This window comes from Zeus faber (genome assembly GCF_960531495.2).
Source record: "Zeus faber genome assembly, chromosome: 19".
Taxonomy (NCBI): Eukaryota; Metazoa; Chordata; class Actinopteri; order Zeiformes; family Zeidae; genus Zeus; species Zeus faber.
The window spans coordinates 21,072,396-21,096,458 of NC_137206.1; the positions used below are offsets into that span (position 1 = coordinate 21,072,396).

Below are 24,063 nucleotides of genomic sequence, written 5' to 3' on the forward strand. Positions count from 1 at the left end.
TAATCAGCATAAGTAGCTGGCTGTCACCATGGCAATGCAGGAAGCGAAAAACGGGATTTGGGAAAGAAAGGGCAAATGACAAGAAGGCAATGGATAAGAGAAAGAGAAGACTGGAAACCGAGACTGGATATAGGCAAGAAAAATGTTTCAATTCATTAGCGACTTATGTTGCGTTTGGGCGCGCTTTGACTGTAAAATGATGCCCTTAACTGAAAAGAAAGACAGAAATGAGAGGCGATACTGAAAAAAGAAAGCCTTTGAAAGGCAAGGCCGCCCTGGCGGCCATGTGAATGGCCTCTCCGGGAGATTCATGCGCTTCATTAAATCTCTGCCTGAATCCTGTCTGTTAGAAAACACAGAGGAACAAGGTCATCACAACAGTCGCTCCCGGAGCCTGGAACAGCATTTCAAAAGTCAAAGCCGCACAGTTTGATCCTCCATTGATGTTGTAGGGTCAGAAGATTAATTTCCACTTCAGTCAGACTGCTGTTTCAGCACCAAGGTCCTGTGTGTGTGTGAGAGTTTATGTGTGTGTGTGTGTGTGTGTGTGTGTGTGTGTGTGTGTGTGTGTGTGTGTGTGTGTGTGTGTGTGTGTGTGTGTGTTGAATTTTCTGTGTGGCTCTTTTTATGCATATCAACAATATTTTGTGTATGCAAGTGTGTGTGTGTGTATGTATGTATGTGTGTGTGTGTGTGTGTGTGTGTGTGTGCCTGTGTGTGTGTGTGTGTGCGTGTGTGTCATAAAAGCAACAGCTCATTAATGGTAGAAGTTGGCAGTGAATGTTAATAAGGACCAACAAAGAGACTCTGAAGTGTACCATACCGAAAATGCCACTGTGCGGGGCAAGTTTTCATTTATGTATGCATGTCTGCATGCTCTACAGTGCGTTCTGCTCATCGGCAGAATGCTGGACAGGCTTAACAAGCTAAAAAAAATAAAATGGCTCAATTCTAGTTGATGCTACTTAATAAATATTAACAAAAAATGCTATGATACAAGTCTTTGGCTGAGTGACAACCATAGCATTTTTCCCCAAAAAGTGCAGAACTTTGTTTATACTATGCTTTTTTTGTCTTGTTTTTGTCTTGTTCTTGTGTTCAGCCTACCACTTGACAGTTTCCTACAAATGTAGTTTTCATACGTCAGGGTTAATATGCAACGTACTATTCCAAAGGCAAACATTCATTATGTGATTTGCACTACTGAAGGAAGGAGGAAGGAGTAAAACAACAGCTTATTTTATTATTTCAGAATAAATCACATTTCAATATTTTATTACAATGAAGAGAAAAATACAATTATATATATATATATATATATATATATATACCATAAACAATAAATAAATTAATGAATGAATAATTAAACAAATAAACAAAACTATGTGAGGGTAGTTATTCATATAACTACTCTATGTGAATAGTTACACAGTAATGTGAAAATACAGAAAAAACAGGTAAAACAGGTCAACCAATTCTGAACAAAGATGGTAGGCCTTTTTAAATAGGAAATCTGGGGGGAAATCTGCTTAACACTGGAACTGGAACCAAATTCACCATTTGGATGTGTGTGTGTGTGTGTGTGTGTGTGTGTGTGTGTGTGTGTGTGTGTGTGTGTGTGTACGTAACTCAGGGTTCTGCCAAACAGCCAATGACTCTAAACATCAGCTCCTCCTTCTTGTCTCTGGCACGGACGGCCACGCCCCTTCCTTTCAACCAGGCCAATAGGGTTGCAGAGTTCACCTTGGACAGCTGGGGACAAATGTGCAGAGAGAGAGAGAAATTGAAAAAGTTGGTGTGTGGGGAAAAAAGATGGAAAGAAACATGGTTTCCTTCATCTTTCACTTCTTAATGAACTGACGTTTTGCTATAGTTGAGTCGTGTCAAGGAACACTGACATCCAACACCCCATAAAGTCCTTCTCTCAACAGAACTGATCATAAAAAATGACCAACCACAGACCTGCATCTGGTATGCTATGAACACATTCCTGAATGTGCGCGCACATGCGCACACACACACACACACACACACACACACACACACACACACACACACACACACACACACACACACACACACACACACACACACACACACACACACACACACACACACACACACACACACACACTCTCCCACATTGTACATTAGGGATGGTGACGGTTAAATTTTCAAAGTTTAGCATCGTGTGGCATCATTGTATCGTAACATGAAAAGGTCATTATATGGTGAAACACAATTTGTAATAATTGAGATTTGGACTAATATTGGTCTGAGCTGTCTGATTTAACATAGTAAGCAGTGAAATGTTTCTTGTTTGTTGTTCATTCATGTGTAATGTTTGTCGCCAGTAACCTTCATTTCTTCTTTTATTCATTTTTCGTCATTCATATGACACATTTTCTATTTGTATTTTCTTATTTTTGTTCCAAGTCAAAATTTTAGGCAAGGTCCAAAAAAGTTTGAAGACCACTGATGTAGAGAACGCTTCTCTGCAACGCTCTCTCTTTTTCGAAGTCCCCTGAGCAAGGCACAAGATAAAAGAAACAACTAAAAACATTTTAACTGGAGTTTACGTCACCCTGTGAGGGTGAATGTGAGGAACTGTGTGGCACATATAAGTCAACCTTTTCTGGGATAAGGAAAAGTAAAATATGTGCTAAAAAAATGTTAAAATAACAGAATGGATCTGTAAAACTGATGAATGTAGCCATTACCCCTGCAGGCCTCCTGTGAGCTCCTTTCCTCAACTTTACCTCCTGCTAAAAGATGTTGAGAAGGAAACTATGAAACTAGCGCCACTGCAAGAGGCATTATGTGGTTCTCTTCATATAATGTATAGATAAATACATACATTATATGCATTAAAATATGATAAGTGATTTTTATTTTACTAAATGGAAATCAGACCGAGGCAAATATGCAAGGGTGGAAGCAGTGAAGGCAGAAAGAAAGCGAGACTCTCAATGTACTCTAAGAGGCTGGACAGGTGAAGGAAGGTATCTTCGGAACATCTGGGGAAAGATGGGTGTGTTTTGTTCATACCAGGTTGCTTCTGGCCATTTTCTCCACATCCACATCTTGTATGGCGGACCTGGCTCTCTTTGGCTTCGACTCAAACTTCTCTCCCTTAAAAGACACACAGAAATCTATTTATCAATCTCAATAAAATAAATATACTGTACGCGCTGAATGAGTTTCATGATCTCTGTACTGTGAAGCAGCAACTGTGTGAGACTAAGCAACCTGAAAGTAAAATATATTTTTCAATTTATCTTCCTCTTTACTTAGCATTAGAATGCAAGTGTTCACTATGCAGAGATGAAATTATAACTGATAAAACAAAATAATTCAAATAATGACCCTGGCCTGTCGCTCATTCTCAAAGCAAATCTAAGTGGTAAAAACCAGTAAATATGTTCTAATTGGACTTCTATGCTTCTCATTGTACAAACAGCACAACACTAGAGAATGTTACACAGTGCTCATTTGAACCCTGTTTTAACTCCATTGAGTATTTGAACTTAGTTTTAAGTGAGTACATGGCAAAATAAGCATTGTTTTGTTGTTTTATAAACCTATTCTCTTCTTTCTTTATATCTTTTTTCACATAGAATTTAACGCATCATCAGAGACAATTGTACGTATCACTGACCACTCTACTGCTTGGAACATCAAACGGCTCCACAGCTAATGGAGGTGGAGCTGTCGGGGTGGACGACTGTGATGGCACCATACACTCATAACCGAGACCGGCCCTCTGGACGAAGCTGTGGTTCAGGTTCGGCCTGGACATGTGGTCAGGACTGAAGCTGAGGCCATGTTTGGCTTTGCGGGGATCGCAGGACTGGTGGGCGGAGTCGACCTCAGCTGACTTGGGGCGAAGGGAGAATCTGGGCACAGGCAGCGGGAGGCGGACTAGGTCGTCCTGCGAGGGCCTCTTGGAGGCAGAAGAATTGGTGGAAAGAGAGCTGGATGAGGAAGAGGAGGGCCAGGATGGACCAGATGAAGAGAATGAAAGAGATGACGATGGAGCTGGAGCCGATGTATTGGTCTTTCCGTGGCACAGAGCGACCCTCCCTCTCTCCCGGTGACTCTTGGCCAGAAGCTGCGTGACATTCACATGTCGTGCCAGAGACCTGTTCCTGAAAATGGGAACCAGTTTGGGACTGGGGGGAGGAGCAAGGGAGGAGGAGAGAGGTGGCGTCAAACAGAGGACCATGGAGGTCAACTGGGAACAGGTCGCAGAAGAAGAGGAGTCAACAGGTGATGAAGGCCCTTCTCTCTTCCCCCCACGATCCTGAGGGCCGTGACCCGCAGCCTGACGGGAGAGGAGGGGTGTAGATGGCGGCTGCGGCCCGAACAAGGGCCTCATTGGCCGGGCGGCTGGGGCAGGAAGCTGGGTGAGGACGGGGCGGACGGAAGACTTAGCGCTGAGGTTCAGTGGTTCACCCTCCAACATCTGAAAATTAGTCTGAAAATTAAGGGCTGAAATGTAATACACAGGAGTTTTTCCTGTAGCCATCTCACTGACTGCAGTTTCAATGTCTAATATAGTGATTCTCAACTTTATTTTTATTTTTTTTTACAGTATATCAAGGGCCTTCAATTTGATACGCATAAGGCCACAAACCCAATGTGATGATTTGCTTTTGTCTTTCAGACCCCAATCTGAGAAGATTTTTATTGTTAGGTATGATTCAGTTCAAACTTCCATATCTCTCTAATTCTTGCTCTGGAGATAACAGATAAGGGAAACTATGATGATCCCCTACCATGAATGTTCATCTAAATGGTGCTTACGTCTCGTAAACGAAAAATAATAGGGGAACAGCCTATAGATAACCTCTTTGATTACCCCTCGGAAACTTTGCGAGGTAATTTATTTTGCTAAGTAAACAGCGATACCATTTTAATTTAAAATAAAGTTCACAGTATCATCAATGTATATAATGTATATTAAATATGGAAAGGAAAGGTTTGAAATGTTTGGCACGCCCACAACAGCCAGTCGATTTTGAGCTGACACGCCCACAGAAGCCAGGGGCACAGAGACCACTTGGCTTCACGCTGCAGCCCCGTCACGGGCGGTGTGACCATAACAGACATCCCTAACAGGATGGATGCACCTCTGCACCGTCGAGTCATTTCTCCTCACAGTGCTGAAAAAAAGGAAAATGTAATCTAAATCAAAATATATTTCACACCCTGTAAGGTTGCACATGGTTTATGGTCAGTTAAAGGAAGGCTCGTCATAAAACTTCCCAGAAAGATGTCCTTCGAGCAGCGGTCTTTCCCGTGCGTTGACTCTTTTGAGCTGGAGGGACGGAGCTCAGCGCTCATAAAACTCTCCGCATGAACTTCACCATCAGGGAAAGGATGTTGTAACGTTCCTCATTCCTCTGCGCAACTCAAGTTTCTCACACGGATGTTAAACAATACCTCCTGTGTGTGTGTGTGTGTGTGTGTGTGAGATTGTAAATATGTGAGCGTTTGCACAGTGGGTGCAGTATGTTTGCGAATAATACAAACGTGTGTAATACAATTATGTGCACTTTGAATAAAGTATGTGTGAAATCAAGTATTACGAGTATGTGTATTACATTATGTATGTGTTATATAGCATGAGTGTGTATGTGTGTGACATACTGTCATCAACAGAGACTGTAGTACATAACACAGGATGTGTGCAATACAGTATATGTGTGACTTTGCATGAGTAGACTGTGTGTGTGTGTGTGTGTGTGTGTGTGTGTGTGTGTGTACCTGTGGTGAGGCTGCGCTGGTCAGATCGGCAGTGTGGTAGCACGGTTTAGTGGTCACACTGACCGGCAGGCCACACACACTCTGCAGTTTTTTCCTGAGGTCTGACAAGAAGGTGTCCAGTGCCCCCTGCAGGTCGACCCTGGGGCAGCACTGCAGGGGCTGCAGTCTGATACAGCTAAGTGGGTAACTGCCACACAACTCCAGTTAAGGTTAAACGATTAAGCTGTCAGTTCAAATAAAGAGTATAAACAAGTTCAGTGTGTCTTCAAAGCGTATATATATACCAATCAACCATAACATTAAAACCACCACTAATAACCACTAATATTGTGTAGCTCCCCCTCTTGCTGGCAAAACAGCTCTGACCCGTCGAGGCTTGGACTCCACAAGACCTCTGAAGGTGTCCTGTGGTATCTGGCACCAAGACGTTAGTAGCAGATCCTTTCTTTGCAAGTCCTGTAAATTGCGAGGTGGCTGTCCTTCCTGGGACCATTTTGGTATGTACAAACCACTGCATACCAGGAACACCCCACAAGACCTGCCATTTTGGAGATGCTCTGACACAGTCGTCTAGCCATCACAATGTGGCCCTTGTCAAAGTGGCTCAGATCCTTACGCTTGCCCATTTTTCCTGCTTCCAACGCATCAACTTCAAGAACTGACTGTTCACTTGCTGCCTAATATATCCCACCGCTTGACAGGTGCTATTGGAACAAGATGAGCAATGTTATTCACTTCACCTGATAGTGGTTTTTAATATTATGGCGTGCGTACACACACACACACACACACACACACACGCACACGCACACGCACACACACACACGCACAAACACAGAGACGGTGTATAGCACATTAAATAATATGACAGAAATCAACAAACTTGACCTTATAAGAACAAGATTTTAAGTTTTGTTGACAATGAGTGTGATGACTGCTACTGTATAGTCACTTTGGTCTAATGTGAAGCGTAAAGTGATTATAGTGTAAATTCCCGTACATTACACGGTCACATTCTACCTGCACAAACCAAATATTTATACTTATATTGTAACCATTTTGTTGCACACATGTTGTTTTTATAAATGTGTATTTGTATATTTTATGTGTATATCTGTTAAATTACACATTTCTTTAATTCTTTTTTTATTTTTTATTCTTGTTTGAATATTTGTATTTTTATCCCTGTTGGGACCTGCATGAACCACCACTTGGTGGATAAAGATTCTGATTCTAAATTGTTATGCTAAAAACCCAACTTCCCTTGGGTCAAATAGTGGGTGAGTAACGTGGACTAAGTTCAGTGCCTTGCTCAAGAGCACTAAGGCATGTGGTGTCTACTGGTGTTCTGGCAGGGTGTGAACCAGTGACTGTCTCTTGTCTTGAAACACACTACCCTCAGTACAGAGGACAGACAGACGGACAGACACACGCAGACTGATACATGACAGATGGATAGTTTATTGACAGGATACGTGAAGAGTCGTTCTCCAACCATCTTAAAGTAAATGCTGCAATAGACCTCTTCTTCAACTGACAAGTCAGGAAGGCAGTAACCATACTGTAATCCGCACACACACACACACACACACACACACACACACACACACACACACACACACACACACACACACACACACACACACACACACACACACTGTTAAACTACATGAGTCTGAGCTGTGTGTGTGCGTGTGCGTGTATGTGTGTGAGTGTGTGTGTGTGTGTGTGTGTGTGTGTGTGTGTGTGTGTACCAGGCTGTGCCAGTGGTTCTGTAGGTCATGGTAGGTCTTGAAGGGGCCATCACTGGGCAGCTGATGACTAACACTGATAATTTGGCCTCTCTTCATACTAAAGACACACATACAATTATATACTCTCTCACACACACACACACAGTCACATTTTTTGCCTTGACAGACTTGCAAAGTCAATCATCTATCTGCCCTCAAAACACTCTAGGGCTCTAGAGTGTCCTTCTGTTAGATATCACAATGACACAAAGTGGCTGAGAAAAGATAAGACAGCACTTTATTAATCCCCCGGGGGAAATTCGGGAAAGCCAAAACATGATAAAAATGAACCAGGACTTCCACATGACGGGTGCTCTCTAGAGGAAACAAACTTACAAACAACTTCACTATTTTTCAGAGAAAAGAAATGAAGCAGCTTCCAGAAGGAGGGTCATTAAGCAAGAGATTTAAATTGTTGTCCTAGATGTCCACCTCCTCTATCAATTATTCTCTCCCGTTTCAAGGTGTAAACTCTACTGCTGTGTCTTTTATGTGTTGCGTTTTACGTTGTGGATTCTTTCAACCTGAGTGCTGATTCTTCTTGACCACATCTCTCTTGTAAACGAGATTCTGGTACAATAAAGGTAAAGTAAAAAATAAAAAATATATCGAAGGTTTCCACGGCAGATGACTCTCTTCTCTGGTGGATGCCCATAATTTAAAATTAAGTGCTTAATGACTGTAAGGATCTCGTTACTCCACATGAACACGAGAGGGAATACTGTAACTGTACATGATAGAAAATGATTGTACTGAGGACTGAATTTATATTTCAGCTAGACCTAAAGTTTTATTGGGAAATAGTTGGATCGTTGATTTGAATGAACACGTACCTGGGCAGAATGTAGCACCAGATGGCAACACCCATGGAGGAGGTGTGGAGAACAGTCATGGTGACTGAAGAAGTTCTTTAACATAACGGGAGGGAGCTCAAATTCCTCCAACTGGAACACACACACACACACGCACACACACACACACACACACACACGATAAACTAAATAGGTAATGAAATTTGGCAACTGAATTTTCTCTCGTACATTGGTACTCTTTTGGTTCTAATGATATCCTTATGTATGGATAAAAGGGTTCCGGTAACCAGCCTTAATGATAAGTGCACATTATGTCATACACACACACACAGATATGAATGCTTGGTAATCGCACACACCTAAAGTGAGCCATAAATAAACACTATTATACATACACACACACACACACACACACACACACACACACACACACACACACAAACACACAAACACACACACACACACACACACACACACACACACAAACACACACACACACACAGGCACACATACATACTTAAACAGGGTGTCTGCGAGTATCAGAAAGTGAAATTGAATACCTTTTAAGACAAAATGTAACTAGATTTTTGGATGAATCATCTCTCTCTCATTCAATAAAGTATTGCAGGCAAGTATTATATATTTGGTGCAGAGCAGAGGTCAGTATTTGATAGAAACAGGGTAGGCTATGACCTAGACGATATCCACTGTTATTATGTTATGTTATTATGTTATTATACAGTTTCCTTTTTAGGTCAGAAAGCAAGGCAAGTGATTCAGCACTGTAAAAAAATCAAACAATCCACTTTTCCCCACATAACTTTGAACAGGTAAATACAAAATAAAATAAACCAGACAAAATGTTTATGTTGAAATTAAGACCTCATAAATTCAAATGTTGTACTGCGTAATACTTCTGAAATTGAATCTAAAATATTGAAGATGACTTTTTGCAGACGCCCTTGTGAATGCATGACCATAATATACTCATGACATACACACAAGTATCTTAACTCACTTCAATGGGAGGCAGTCTAACAGTGCTGGCTTCAACACTAATGCACAGCTGGTTTGCAGTGGTGCTCAGCTGCATGCCTGACACACGCACACACACACACACACACATACGGTCAGTCAGCAGGTGGCGTTTTTACAGCAGGTTTATACCTGCTGGTTGGAAGCTTTACTTGGATCTTGTTTAATTGTGTTTCATTTAAAAACATCATGCTCTCTCAATAACTAGTGTTGAATGAGGTAAAAGGCAACAAAAGCAAGTATTAAGTGATTAAGACCACAAGAAAAACATTGTGACCTAATCTTCAGTGGGTTGGTTAATATTACAGTTCCAGATAAGGGTTTTTTAAAGATAAAGCGGCATTGGAACCTACTGACAGCGTTTAGCCTCCCAGTCTCAGTCAGAAAGTCCTTTCCTGTTGAGAAAAATGGGCACCGGTTATTATGCTTTTATAAACCAACTGCAACATGCTGTTCCTATACCGGACCACGACACATGCTCATACAGTTATTTATCTTTCACGGATATTAATTCTGCTTCAATATTATGCTTCACCAGTGAATTTAAAACAATCAACCAAAATAATAATTTTGCCGCAGAATTCCTGAAATTCTTCAACGAACCCCTAGTGGGCCATGGACGCCAGTTTGGGAACCCCTCCCCTAGATTCTCTACATTCAGTATTATTGTGATCACAATTATTAGAACAAATAATTAAACCTATGAGCTCCCTCATGTTGCTTGAAGGTTTACAGTGATGAGGGCCCTCCTGCGACAACATCTGTGGGCGCAGCTCTGAAATACACTGCTCTAGCTCACTGTTTCTCAAATGGGGGTACTTGCACACCTAGGGGTACTGCAGGGGGTACTGCAGGGGGTACTCCGACAATTAAAAAAAATGTGTTAAAAAATATTGGTTATATATAATGTTTAAAAAAAAACACATACGGCGCACATACAGTGCATAGTTTATATTCATTTTGCTTGTTTTTCTCCCAATGCCAGTGAAGGGGGTACTCAGTTGAAAAAAAAAGATCTTAGAGGGGGGTACACTACTAAAAAAAGTTCATTAAAGTCAAGGCAAAAGACAATTCTCTCTTCATCTGAGTGGGGTGTAGGTCAATCAGCCTCAACAGAAAACTATTTCAGGTGGAAATAGTTTTCAGCTCAAAGACACTTTACCAAGTCAATACATTCCATATATCTCATTTCACACAGGACTTTAGAGTCTCAAGTTGTGGTTTTGAAAATGATTCTTCCATAAAGAGGATATTAAGGCTTAAAGAGAGGTGTATCATGAGGCGTAGTTGCCTAAATTGAAAGGTCCCTTGTGTTAGGCCCACGGCCTCCCAGCAATACTAGAGGCCGCTCCTGACCCATCCGTGGCTCCTCCCTTAAGCCAATTTCACACACCTGGGATCAAATACCTTTGTCATCCACACAGTATTCATTCTCCAGCTCCCCAGTAACTCATTGCCAGACCGTCAACTAGCTTACCCAAGTTACGCCGAGTGCCGAGCTCTTAGTTCCTAACCCTTTGTTCCTAGCTCCTAGTTGATGTCTCCTTGCTTCGTCTTGCCCTAACCTGTTTGTCTCCACTCCTCGACCCAGCCTGTCCGTCTCTCTCCATCCAGCCCGGCTCCCCGTCTCTCCACCTGGATCCTGGACCCCTCCTGCCCGGTCATCATTCCTGCCTTGCCCTGCTCCATCCCTAACCGACTGAATCCTTCCGGCCATTGGACCCCTCCTAACCGGTCATCATCCCTGCCTTGGAACTTACGCTGAAATCTTCTATTCGCTGCTGATGTTTGGTGAGTCCGATCCACTTTGACATTAATGACTATCACTCTGCTCTACAAATTCCTGTACTTATAAACCATAGACCGAAATTACATAACTTCCCTGTATCATACAGGAATCGAAAGAATTTGCTACCGGTTCAAACTCAAACTCTCAGTACCCCGCAAAGCCATGCACCCAGAACCATAAAATGTCTCTATGAAATGTAAGGTCACTAACTAACAAGTCATTTTTAGTTAATGAGCTTATAAGTACTGATAACCTGGATTTTGCTCTATTAACTGAGACCTGGCTGGATAGAAATGGCTCAGTCGCATTCATTGAGATAGCACCTCCTAATTTCAAGTTCATCCAAACAACTAGAGATGACCAGAGAGGCGGTGGAATAGCTGCTGTCTCCTCTGATATCTATACCTGCAAGGAAATCCTCCTCAGAGAATTCACGTCTTTTGAACACCTTGCTATATCTATAAACTGCAGTCCCCCGATTTTAATCATCGCTGTCTATCAGCCACCAAAATCTAAATGTGGCTTTCTTGATTAATTCTCTGAGCTACTGTCCAAGGTCTCCACTGATTATGATTGTGTGATTATCTCAGGTGATTTTAATATTCATGTTGACAATCAAACAGACCCAGATGCTCAACACTTCATTAGCCTAATGGAGGCATTTGACCTCACTCGGCACGTTTCTGGACCCACCCACAATAAGGGGCATACTCTGGACTTAGTCATATCAAAAGGACTAAATATCACTGTACCCTATGTCATGGATGTTGCTATTTCAGATCACTGTTGCATTTACTTTGATGTGTCTGCTCTTCCTGTACAACACAGGGGTACCCTGACAATTAAAGGTATCATTAACAATAATACTATTGAAACTTTTAAGAGAATTGTAAATGAGTAACTGCTGTTCAAGGAATCAACTGAGGATCCTGTGAACAACTTCAACTCCAAATTACAAAATGTCATTGATAAGATTGCACCTAGAACATAGAAAAATGAAAAGCCCCATGGAGAAATGGAGCGATTATTAGACAGCTTAAGAGAAAGTGTAATCAGGCAGAACGAAAATGGGGAGACAAATCTTCAGGTTCATCATGAAATTTACAAAGAGACTCAATCGATACAATATAGAAATTAAACAGGCCAGACAGTCTCTCTTCTCAAAAATCATTAATGAAAACCTCAACAATAGTAAAGTGCTCTTCTTCACTGTTGATCAACTTATTATTCCACCATCTACAACCCCGTCAGATGCTCTCCACTGAAAAATGGGAGGAGTTTGCTACATTCTTCAGTAACAAAATTATAGCTATCAGATAGAATATTAGTGCCTCAACATCCAGAAATGAACCTACCCTTCAGTTCCCCAGTAATATGACTGCTGCCATGTCTCATTTCGTCCCCTTAGACATAAAGACTGGACGATATTGTTGGTCAGCTCAGGTCCTCCACCTGCTGCCTGGACCCCCTCCCTACCACATTTTTAAAACAGTTTTTAACTGCCTAGCGCATGAGGTATTAGAGATTTTAAATGGCTCTCTTCAATCGGGTATATTCCCTGCAGCATTTAAAACAGCTGTCATTAAACCACTCCTGAAGAAGAGCAATCTCGCTGCAACAGTTATTGCCAACTACAGGCCCATTTCCAACCTGCCGTTCCTCAGAAAAATACTTGAAAAAAACAGTTTACCTTCAGCTTAACAACTACCTAATCTCAAACAACCTTTTAGACACCTATCAATCTGGCTTTCGACCTCACCATAGCACAGAAACAGCACTTATTAAAGTTCTGAACGATCTACACAAACACTGATGCAAAAAAACGATCTGTTCTTCTGCTCCTGGATCTCAGTGCTGCCTTCGACACTGACCATCAGATTTTATTAGCGAGATTACAAAAATGCCTATCCGGCCCGGTTCTAAATTGGTTTAAAACCTACCTACAGGACAGGCAGTTCTTTGTGTCCATTGGAGATTTCGTGTCAAACAAAGTGGATATTGTATGTGGAGTGCCCCAAGGTTCGATTCTGGGACCATTATTGTTTAACCTCTATTTGCTTCCTCCCGCTTCCTATTCCTATTAATTTAGGGACGCTAATTAAAGGACCGTGCTTGGATTAAGATGAGATGGTGCACAGAGATGAAATTCCTGTTTCCGGTGAGGGCTACCACTTCTGGTTCCGGTGACGTCTTTGCTGTGCGTTGCTTCCCTGAGAACTATTGACTCAATACAGATGAGATTTCTGGTTCCGGTGAGAGCTGCAGCTTCCAGTTCCGGTGACGTCTTCGCTTGTGCGCTGTCGCTGCTGTTGCTGCTGCTGGTACAGTAGCCGCGAGTGTTGTCATTGCTGCTGTTGTCGTTGCCGCTGCTAACCTTATACCTAAACTTAACCATCTCTGACCTTATTCCTTAACCTAATCATCTCTAACATTATACCTAAACATAATCCCTAGACTGAAACCTAAACTTATCCATCTCTAAGCTTATACCCTAATTTAAACATCTCTAACTTTGTACCTCAACTCAACATCTCTAACCTGAGTGACTTCCAGTTCGGGTGAGAGCTACCACTTCTGGTTCCGCTGAGGCCTTTGCATGTGCGTTGCTGTTGTTGCTCCTGCTTGGTTTTGCTGTTGCTTGCTGCTAGTGTTGATGTTGCTGCTTTTTTTGTTGCTGTGGTTGTTTCTGTTGTGATATTACACTTAGAGGATCATAAGAAGGGTGTGTTTTCAGAGAGAGCCAACAGGATCTCCCTCCCGAGGTCTGTTTGGAAATTTGACCCGTAACTTAGGGGCGCTAGTTAAAGGACGGTGACTGGATTAAGATGAGATGGTGCACACAGTTGAAATTTCCAATTCCGGTGAGGGCTACCGGCTTTAGTAACGTCTTTGCTGTGCTTTACTTCGTTGAGATGAGATGGTACACACTGACTCAATACAGATGAGGAGATTTCTGGTTCCGGTGAAGAGCTACCACTTCCTGTCCCGGTGACGTCTTCGCTTGTGTGCTGATGTCTGCTGCTGGTATTGACACTGCTGGTTTTGTCGTTGCTGCTGGTGCTGTTGTTGGTGCCGCTAACATTACATTAACTAGTGTTGTCGTTGCTGCTGCTAACCTTGTGCCTCAACTTAACGTAACCTTATACGTCAACATAACCAGGTCACTCTAACCTGAGTGACCTTTCCAGTTCCGGTGAAAGCTTACGGTTCTGGTGATGTCTTTGCGTGTACGTTGCTGCTGCAGGTGTAGATGTTGCCGCTGCCCTTGTTTCTGTGGCTGTTATTGCCGCTGTTGTTGTTTTCTGTTGCTGCCACTGTGGTTGGAGTCCTTTTATTGCCGTTTTTGTTGTATTTGTTGTTGCTTTTGGTGTTGCTGTTGTTTCGGGGGGCATTCTTTTGTAATGACCAGCTGACAACTATGGTCTCTGTTTCTTTTTTGTCTTTTGTATTTCTTTGTAAAGTTCATTGTGTTGCCCTGGTATGAAATGCGCTCTATAAATAAAGTGTGACTTGACTTCACTTGCCCTGCTCCATCCCTGCCTGACCGGATCCCTCCGGCCATCTCCACCGTGTTGTCTAATAAACATCCTTTGTCTAACCCCCTGTCTGCCTCCCATCTCTGTCGTGCATTTGGGTCCCTCTTAGCTTTGGTCGTAACCGTAGGTCTGGCCGCTCCAGCTCCAACCCTCTCTCCCGTCCTCTGCTCCCGGCTACCCTCTCGTGGGGGGGGGGGGGGTATAACACTCTCTTCTTCCGTTCTCATACATTCCGGGGCGGATGAATTTTCTCGACCTGGGACTAGCACGCCAGCTAGGACTGACACCTGTCCCTCTCCCCACACCGCTTGAGGTCAAGGGACTGACCGGGTCACATTTGACCCAGATTACTCACCGGGCGCCCTCAAGCTGCTACTCTCCAGATTGAAAACCAGCCCTCAGACAGTTGCCTTGTTTGCATTCCATCCACTCAAAGTCAGACTTGTAATGTAAATGTAATTCAATAATTCTGGCAAATCAGGTTAAAAACGAATTCCTGCACGCTTATAAGTGGTTAAACAGTGTTTTGATAGTCAAAGCCATCCACAAGTCTTAAATGATATATCCTGTAAAAAGTTAACCTATCAATTGTGAAAACATTGAACTGTGATTAACTTGTCTACATGACAGTTGCAACAATCAGAATATTTCCATAACTGAATTGTGGACGGTTTAGTGAAGTGCATGTAACCGCACTGAGGGGCGAATTCACAGAGAATAGATTGCAGCTGCCAATAGCTCCAAGGATTGCGCATCAATTGTGCCCGCTTTCTGCGGCGTCTTAGAAACCGATTCACAAAAGATATTGCGCTAACGATTTGTCAGTGCAAACACGCCCATAATGTTTTGCTGAGTGCAATTTTCCCTTGTTTTGCATCTGATAGCGGATCTGCGGAGATGCCGATTCAAACACGCTTTACTTTTCTGTATTTTTAGTTGTTTTTATTTTTTTTGGCTTAATGTGCAGTGACTATAAAACATTGAAATAGTATGAGTAAATCTATAAAAAAACGTACTCTTCCCACACAGTTCCTTTATTACATTAATAAAATGTGTATACATTGTCCCCATTGTTACACACAGTGTTTGTTTGTTTCCATAAGGAAATGGAGTAAAATAAAGTAACCTACATCTAAAATAAAAACACACTTTTGTTGCTTTATTGGGAGGAACTGGGCACAGGAGAGCACAGTGGAGTGCAGATCGCAGGCGCACCGATCGCTGGCACACCATAAGCCCTGGTGCAGCTGCACCGTCGGTCGGTACTTATGCCACTGGCTCCCTCGCCATTACGCATGGAGAGGGAGAAAGGGGAGCATATTGCGTCCTGATCATCCCTCTCCACAACCCCCTCGGGAGGCCACCCCGTCCCACCCGGCTGCCTCAGTATGTCGCCTATAGGAAGCACCTCATACCTTATTTAAATATACAGAAATTGCCCCAGCGCACCAAAGCGTATTTGCGTAGCAGCACAGTTCGCTATTTGTGGAGGTTAAGCAATGCTTTTGTGAATTTGCATGTAAAGGTTCAGCTCCGTTCTATAACCCAATGGGATTTCAGTTGTGTTTTTTGACTTTGCCTGAAACGTAATTTATATTTGGTTAAGAGCTTTAGAGCTTTTTAAACATGCTGGTGACCACCAGGTCCAGGGATAGAGAGGCCTTCTCTAGTGTCTTATCATCAAACACTGACACACACACGCACACAGGCAAACACACATAAAATTACACACATGCAAACACGGACACACACAAAACAAACCTCAGGCATGTTTATTTTATTGATCTAACTTGAGCATGTTTACACCACATTCAGGTTTTTCACTCCTCTGTCTGCATCATGCAAATAGAAGTTTAAAGAGTTTGTGGTTTATTCTTCTAAAAATCTGTGAGATCTGTGAGAAAAGACAATCGACATTGATCAGGAAATTGGTAAAAGAATCAATGCCTTCCATTTCGTCATGATGAACCTATAAAGTATAGTTCTTATCCTGCTGATATAATAAATTATGGAGCACAATATCGGCACATATGATATTAAACGCACATGCATGTTGTGACTGAGTCTTTTATACTGGTCACTTCCCTTCCCACTTCCCCTTGTTGTGTCACTAAGAGGTAAATGTCACATTTTTTGCCTTGACAGACTTGCAAAGTCAATCATCTATCTGCCCTCAAAAAACACACACACACAGACACACCCACCCACACACACAGACACACACACCCACCCACACCCACACACACACACACACACACACACACACACACACACAGGTTATGATCATAAAGTTATTTCAGTATCAGACTGAGACCAAGGTGATGGCTAGACAGCACAAGCATTGAAATACCCTTTATCCCCTGTGACTGATAGATCTGTATCTGACCTGTTAGTGTGGATGGTGTTTAGTACCTGAGAGCAGGTAAGGGCCGGCCTTGTTCCAGCAGGGAGACAGTCTGGCAATCAGAGAGTAAGACAGGCAGCACTGGAGAACACCTGGTGAAACACACTGAGGAGAACCCAGCTACATGCACAAGTACATGCACGCACGCACACAGACACACAGACACAGACGCCGACACAGACACACAGACAGACACACAGACAGACACACACACACACACACACACACACACACACACACACACACTACTTGACAAAGGAATATCTTTCGGGGAAAATCCAACCATCAGCACTTAGATGCACCCATCTTATCCATCCATCCTTTCTACCTGTAAATTGTGTCTGTGTCCGTAAGCTTGGATGATGCCTTTCTTGTAAAAATCAATCTGAAACAGTAGAATCAAGCTTAACAGTCAAAGTCCAGATTGTTAAATTGAAAAGTTTTCATGAATCTCTTGATTACATCAGTCAAAGCAACTTTCAAAGTGTTTCAAGGTAAGACAAGAAATGGCCTCCTTTAGTTAACGTGTTCAGTGTGATTCATGACATTTTATTAACGAACAATCAGAACATCCCTTCCACACACAGCTACAATGAATTGTGCCGTACAGTGGCTCCTTGAGTAAAAGATTAAACGTAAGTTACAGCTAGTAAAGGTGTAACAAAGCTGGGAGGTTCTTTCACCTGGTATGTACACCAGCAATGAGGGGGGTGGGGGCGACTCCTTGTTGATAAGTGTATGTTACAATGGGTAATGAGGATTTTATTATCAGCAGTTTCACTCTACTGTGTGTTTATGTGTGTGGGGCCTGATTAGAAGATGAGGAATGTAAGGAATCCAGTATACGTTATTGTTTGCGTGAGCTTCACACACACATATAGTTCTCTGTGGCATACAACCCTAGTCTGGACTGCATTTAATTTGCGGCAGATGGAGGGACTCTTCAAATTAAAAAAAGCAATTTTCTTTTGTTTGTACATTTTGTACAATTAAGCTACGAAAAGTCCCAAGAAAACGAACCCCCAGTGGAGCCCGAGAGGGGGGGAGAATGAGCACCCCAAACGGACAGACAACCAGGCAACGACCCATGCAACTGAAACAACGACAACGAGAGTGCTATGCATATGTGCCAAGAGCTGCAAAAACTTGCGGGGCTTGAAGAATCACCAGGCCAAGATGCAGTGTTTGGTAGGCGAGCAGCTGGAGCAACGCACAAGAAGCAACCTTGGTGAGACGCAGGAGGAGCCAGGCCAGGAGTCTCCCCACAGTGCCCAGAACCTCCGAGTTCCAGAAGCTCTAGTACCATCCACAGCTCAACAACACCCGCGAGTTTAGTGGCCCCCAGCCAGCAGCAAGAATGAGTGCCGCCAATTCGATGACCATAAGCATTAGCCTCGGCACTGAGAGGTTTGGTACAGTGGAGAAGCGTGGTACCAAAGGCCAATACATCAAGAACCGCAGGGCAGAGAAAATCACGCAGTTGAGACAGGAACTGCGACTTCTAAAAAGGCAGTTCAAGGAGTTTAGTGAGGAGGAGAAGGGGCTTGCAGAACTCCATAACATCCTCATAAAGAGACTCATAACTCTCCGTAGAGCAGAGTGGCACAGGAGGCGTACCAGAAAAAGAACTAGGAAATGTGCTGCCTTCCTAGCTAATCCATATGGATTCACCAAACAACTGCTAGGACAGAAGCGCAACGACCAACTCGTGTGCTCGAGAGAGAGGACATTGACAACCATCTGAAAAACACACACAGCGATGCAGAAAGAGGAGTAGACTTAGGAGAGTGCAGAGCCCTGAACAGCCCTCCTATACCAACCACTGACTTTAACACCTTTAACCTTTAACACCAAGCTGTGGTCAAGGCTGCTAGGGCCAGCTCAGCACCTGGACCCAGTGGAGTGCCTTACCTGGTATATAAGAGGTGCCCCAAGCTCACGCTCCATCTGTGGAAGATCCTGAGGGTGATCTGGGGGAAGGGGAAGGTAGCCCAACAATGGAGATTTGCAGAAGGAGTATGGTTTCCAAAGGAGGAGAACTCTACTAGCGTCGAGCACTTTAGGACCATTTCACTGCTCTGCGTGGAAAGGAAGATATTTTTCAGTATCGTCTCCAAACACCTGACAGAGTACCTCCTGAAGAATAATTTCATCTACACCTCTGTGCAGAAGGGTGGATTTCCAGGGGTTCCAGGCTGCCTAGATCATAGCGGTGTGGTAACACAGCTCATCCGAGAGGCACGAGAAGGAAAAGGCGACCTGGCAATGCTATGGTTAGACCTTGCCAATGCAGTTGGCTCCATACCTCACAAACTGGTTCAAACAGCATTGGAACGACATCACATCCCAAGTAACATCAAGGACCTCATCTTGGATTATAAAAACATCTTTAACCTGAGATTTACTTCTGGGCCCAACACATCAGAGTGGCACCGCCTGGAAAAAGGGATCATCACTGGCTGCACCATTTTAATGACCCTTTTTGCCCCGCCATGAACATGCTGGTCAAGTCGGCCCAGGAGTGTAGAGGACCAGTATCCACGTCTGGAGTCTGGCAGCCCCCCATCAGAGCTTTCATGGATGACTTGACAGTTACAACCACGGCAGTCCCAGGAAGCAGGTGGATCCTCCAGTGCTTGGAAGGTTAATCACTTGGGCTCGGATGTCTTTCAAACTGTCAAAATCCAGGTCTGTGGTGCTGAAGAGAGGGAAGGTTACAGACCGGTTCCGCTTCTCCCTCAGAGGTATCCAGATTTCATCAGTAACAGAAAAACCCATTAAGAGTCTCGGGAAAACCTTCAACTGCTCCCTGAAGGACGCTGCCTCCATCAGAGCAACCAACCAAGAACTAGAGGGATGGCTGAAAACTGTTGACAGATCAGGACTACCGGGGAAATTCAAAGCCTGGATATACCAGCATGGCATCCTACCCAGGATACTGTGGCCTCCGCTGGTGTATGAATTGCCACTGTCAACAATCGAGGGGAGGATTAGCCGTCACCTCCGTAGGTGGTTGGGATTGCCAAGAAGCCTGAGCAGCATTGCCCTGTATGGCAACAGTAATAAACTGACACTCCCCTCTAACAGTCTGGGTGAGAAGTTCAAGGTTGCCAGAGCAAGGGAGGTGTTGCAATACAGGGAGTCCAGGAATCCAAAAGTCTCCCAGGCAGGCATTGGACTGGAAGGAAGTGGCAGGCACTGGAAGCAGTGGACCAAGCGGAATAACGTCTACGCCATCGAGCGCTGGTGGGATCTGTGGCTGTTGGCAGAGCAGGACTGGGCGGCATAACAACCACCAACTACATCAAGGCAAAGGGGAAAGAGAGGACTTGGTCCAGAAAGAAGTGAGAGCTGGGGTCGAGGAGCTGTGTGCAAGCCAGATGGTGGGAATGAGGCAGCAGGGTGGACGGATCAGGTGGGAACAGGCAGTGGATCGCAAGGTCACATGGTCTGAGTTGTGGAAGGGTGAACCCTTCTGCATCAAGTTCCTCATTCAAGGAACTCACCATCAGGTCCCTTGTGCCAAGGAAGATGAACACTGAAGCAAATCCTCAGCGCTTGTCCTAAAGCTTTGGGAGAGGGCCGGGACTGCTGGCAACACGACAAAGTGCTGAAAGCAATCGCTGAGTTCATCTGTAGCGCCATCCAAAGGAGCAAGAATCTCCCACCATCAAATCAAGAAATCGCATTTGTGAGAGCTGGACAACATCCAAACCTGCGCCCAAAAGCCCAGGCAGGTCTTCTTGGGTCAGCTCGCGACTGGCAAATGAGGGTGGACCTGGAAACCCAACTCAAATTCCCAAAAGCCATCGTAGAGACCACGAGATGAAGAGATGAATGCTTGTTGGACACAGGCCGGGAACTGATCACTCCCGGTCAGGTCGCCTGGGTCTGAAGTTGAAAGACCCGAAACACCCTATGATCACAGGTACTATCACTGAGGATGTGCCAAGTGCATCATGATATGTATTTTACTATCATGTACATTACAGTTTGTACATTACTGCTTTTATTGTTTATTTTGTAATTCAGCTTCATTGTCAGAAACATTAGCTTGATGGGGATATCCAACATCTCAACATCCTAAATGTGAGGAATGCATAATAACACCATCTCAGTGCTCACTTGATGGTGACATGCTCATCCGGTCGCAAAAAAATAGTTCTTTGTATACATAACCTCTGTGAATCATAATCTGCTCATATAGAATACAAGATAAAATAAGACTTTATTAATACCTGTAAGTGGGGTGACCAAGTTTTAAAATGCAGCTTTATTCAGCTGTACAAAAAATTTAAGTCTATCACCATTGTGTGTCTGTGGGTGTGTGTGTACATTCAGGTGAGAATGAATGTATGAATAATTTATGTTCACCGTTATCACAGCAATTACGACCCTTAGCTACCCCCATTTGTCAACAACACACAGATAAACGTGTTTTCTCACACACATAAAGAGCAAACAAATTATCAATTATGAATGATGAATTATAAGTGAAAGTGTCAATACGTCAAAAACCCTACAATATGTTATAACTCACTTTAGAACTAGACTTTAATAAATAGAATGATTACTGAAATGATTTAAAATGCAATTATTCCAATTTCACATCAAAACAGAGGATAGGTGTCTTTGTGTGTACAGGCATTGTGTGTCTGTATGCAATGCAGGACCTAAGATCTTGTAGAGCTACAAGTACGCAAAACCAAAATGGTGCACACGTGCGCTTGTCTTACAGTCATGACCAACATGATGTCTGTGAAGGAATCAAGAGCAGGGGAGGCTAAGATGTCACAGTACAGCAGTGCCAGCCCTCTGGGGAACACACACACACACACACACACACACACACACAGACACACAGACAGACACACAGACAGACAGACAGACAGACAGACAGACAGACAGACAGACACACACACACGGTGCGAACATTTAGTGCACATTGACATTGATTAGTTCAGAGCCCAACATAATGATGCAAAATAATGAATAATAGACTGACTGTACAATTGGTAATTGTAAGGGATTGAGTACAGTAAATTAAACTAATAACCCTAATTCCTGGCTACACAATTCTGTGGTGTTGAAGGGTTGTTTGACCATGGTTTCACTTGTTTCGCCTTTTTGACCAGATTCTAAATAGATGGTGATCCAAATACTGTGCTATTCTGAAATTTGTGCATCACCACCAAATATATTTCCTAACCACGGCACAGTTAAATACCTGCAGGTTTTCACCTGTGTGCTCCTGGCCTCCCCAGGGTCCTCCTGCAGCGATAGGGTGACGGAGCAGAGCCGTCGCAGGTCGGGGACACCCAGGAAGAACAGGGACTGCTCCTTTCCTCCACTCATCCTAGATAGACAGAGAGACTGGGGATCATAACTAGGGCAGGTGACAAAAAAGGGTTTATCATCATTTTTATGTTAAACTTTCAAATGATTTCATTTCTTAAGCAGAGGCGGAAAAAGTACAAGTTCAGAAAGTAAAAGTCGACCGGACATTGGCTGTAAAAACGGGGACTGCCCATTGTTCCTCTGGCTTAGTAGTCTGAAAAATGTTATTTATGAGGTTAGAGGTGGTTAAGTTTAGGTATAATGTTAGAGATGGTTAAGTTTAGGTGTAAGGTTAGAGATGGTTAAGTTTAGGTATAATGTTAGAGATGGTTAAGTTTAGGTATAATGTTAGAGATGGTTAAGTTTAGTTATGAGGTTAGAGATGGTTAAGTTTAGGTATAATGTTAGAGATGGTTAAGTTTAGGTATAAGGTTAGAGATGGTTAAGTTTAGTTATGAGGCTAGAGATGGTTACGTTTCGGTAAAATGTTAGAGATGGTTAAATTTAGGTATAATGTTAGAGATGGTTATGTTTAGAGATAAGGTTAGAGGTGGTTACGTTTAGGTTTAATGTGAGAGATCAGGTGATAGAGCTGGTGGTCTAGTGATCTAAAGGTTGCTGGTTGGATCCCAGGCTCCTCCTGCTAGCATGCTGTAGTGTCCTTGAGCAAGACACTTAACCCCTAATTGCTCCTGATGGCTGCGTCCGTCAGTGTTTGAACAATTGTAAGTCGCTTTGGATAAAAGCGTCTGCTTAATGTAATGTAAAAAGTTTAGTTATGAGGTTAGAGATGGTTAAGTTTAGGTCAAATGTTAGAGATGGTTAAGTTTAGTTATGAGGTTAGGCCAACGCGAGGTAACATATGTTAGGGTTGTTCTCAACATTATTTTAAATGTACTTAATATAACCATGGAGAAAGGGTTAGTGTAATGTGGTTAAGTTTAGTTATGAGGTTAGAGATGGTTAAGTTTCAGTAAAATGTTAGAGATGGTTAAATTTAGGTATAATGTTAGAGATGGTTATGTTTAGAGATAAGGTTAGAGATGGTTACGTTTGGGTTTAATGTGAGAGATGGTTTAGTTTAGTTATGCGGTTAGATATGGTTAAGTTTAGGTCAAATGTTAGAGATGGTTAAGTTTAGGTCAAAGGTTAGAGATGGTTAAGTTTAGGTATAAGGTTAGAGATGGTTAAGTTTAGTTATGAGGTTAGGCCAACGCGAGGTAACATATGTGAGGGTTGTTCTCAACATTATTTTAAATGTACTTAATATAACCATGGAGAAAGGGTTAGTGTAATGTGGTTAAGTTTAGTTATGAGGTTAGAGATGGTTAAGTTTCAGTAAAATGTTAGAGATGGTTAAGTTTCGGTATAATGTTATAGATGGTTCTACTTTCTACTTTTTATTTTATTTTATTTTTGTACTTTTTCCTAGGACTTATTGTGTGCTATCACCGGGTGCGTTGCATTACATTTCACTGCATATATGTATGGAAGTATGTATATGTATGTGACAAATAAAAATCTTGAATCTTGAATGGTTAAGTTTAGGCATAAGGTTATCGATGGTTACATTTAGGTATAATGTAAG

At 42.9% G+C, this 24,063-nt stretch overlaps 1 protein-coding gene across 1 annotated transcript; it reads right to left on the reverse strand.

The window, feature by feature from the left end:
- Positions 1-1,629: 1,629 nt before the first annotated feature.
- Positions 1,630-22,493, reverse strand: cUnh18orf63 (chromosome Un C18orf63 homolog; the record flags this gene model as incomplete). The annotated part of the gene is made up of 12 exons (XM_080020435.1): positions 1,630-1,752; positions 3,049-3,132; positions 3,659-4,477; positions 5,770-5,956; positions 7,245-7,330; positions 7,524-7,620; positions 8,396-8,459; positions 9,763-9,804; positions 17,147-17,258; positions 17,467-17,523; positions 21,875-21,953; positions 22,366-22,493. 12 exons carry the CDS (start codon positions 22,491-22,493, stop codon positions 1,630-1,632), a joined length of 1,878 nt encoding a protein of 625 aa, XP_079876561.1.
- Between the last annotated feature and the right edge of the window lie 1,570 nt (positions 22,494-24,063).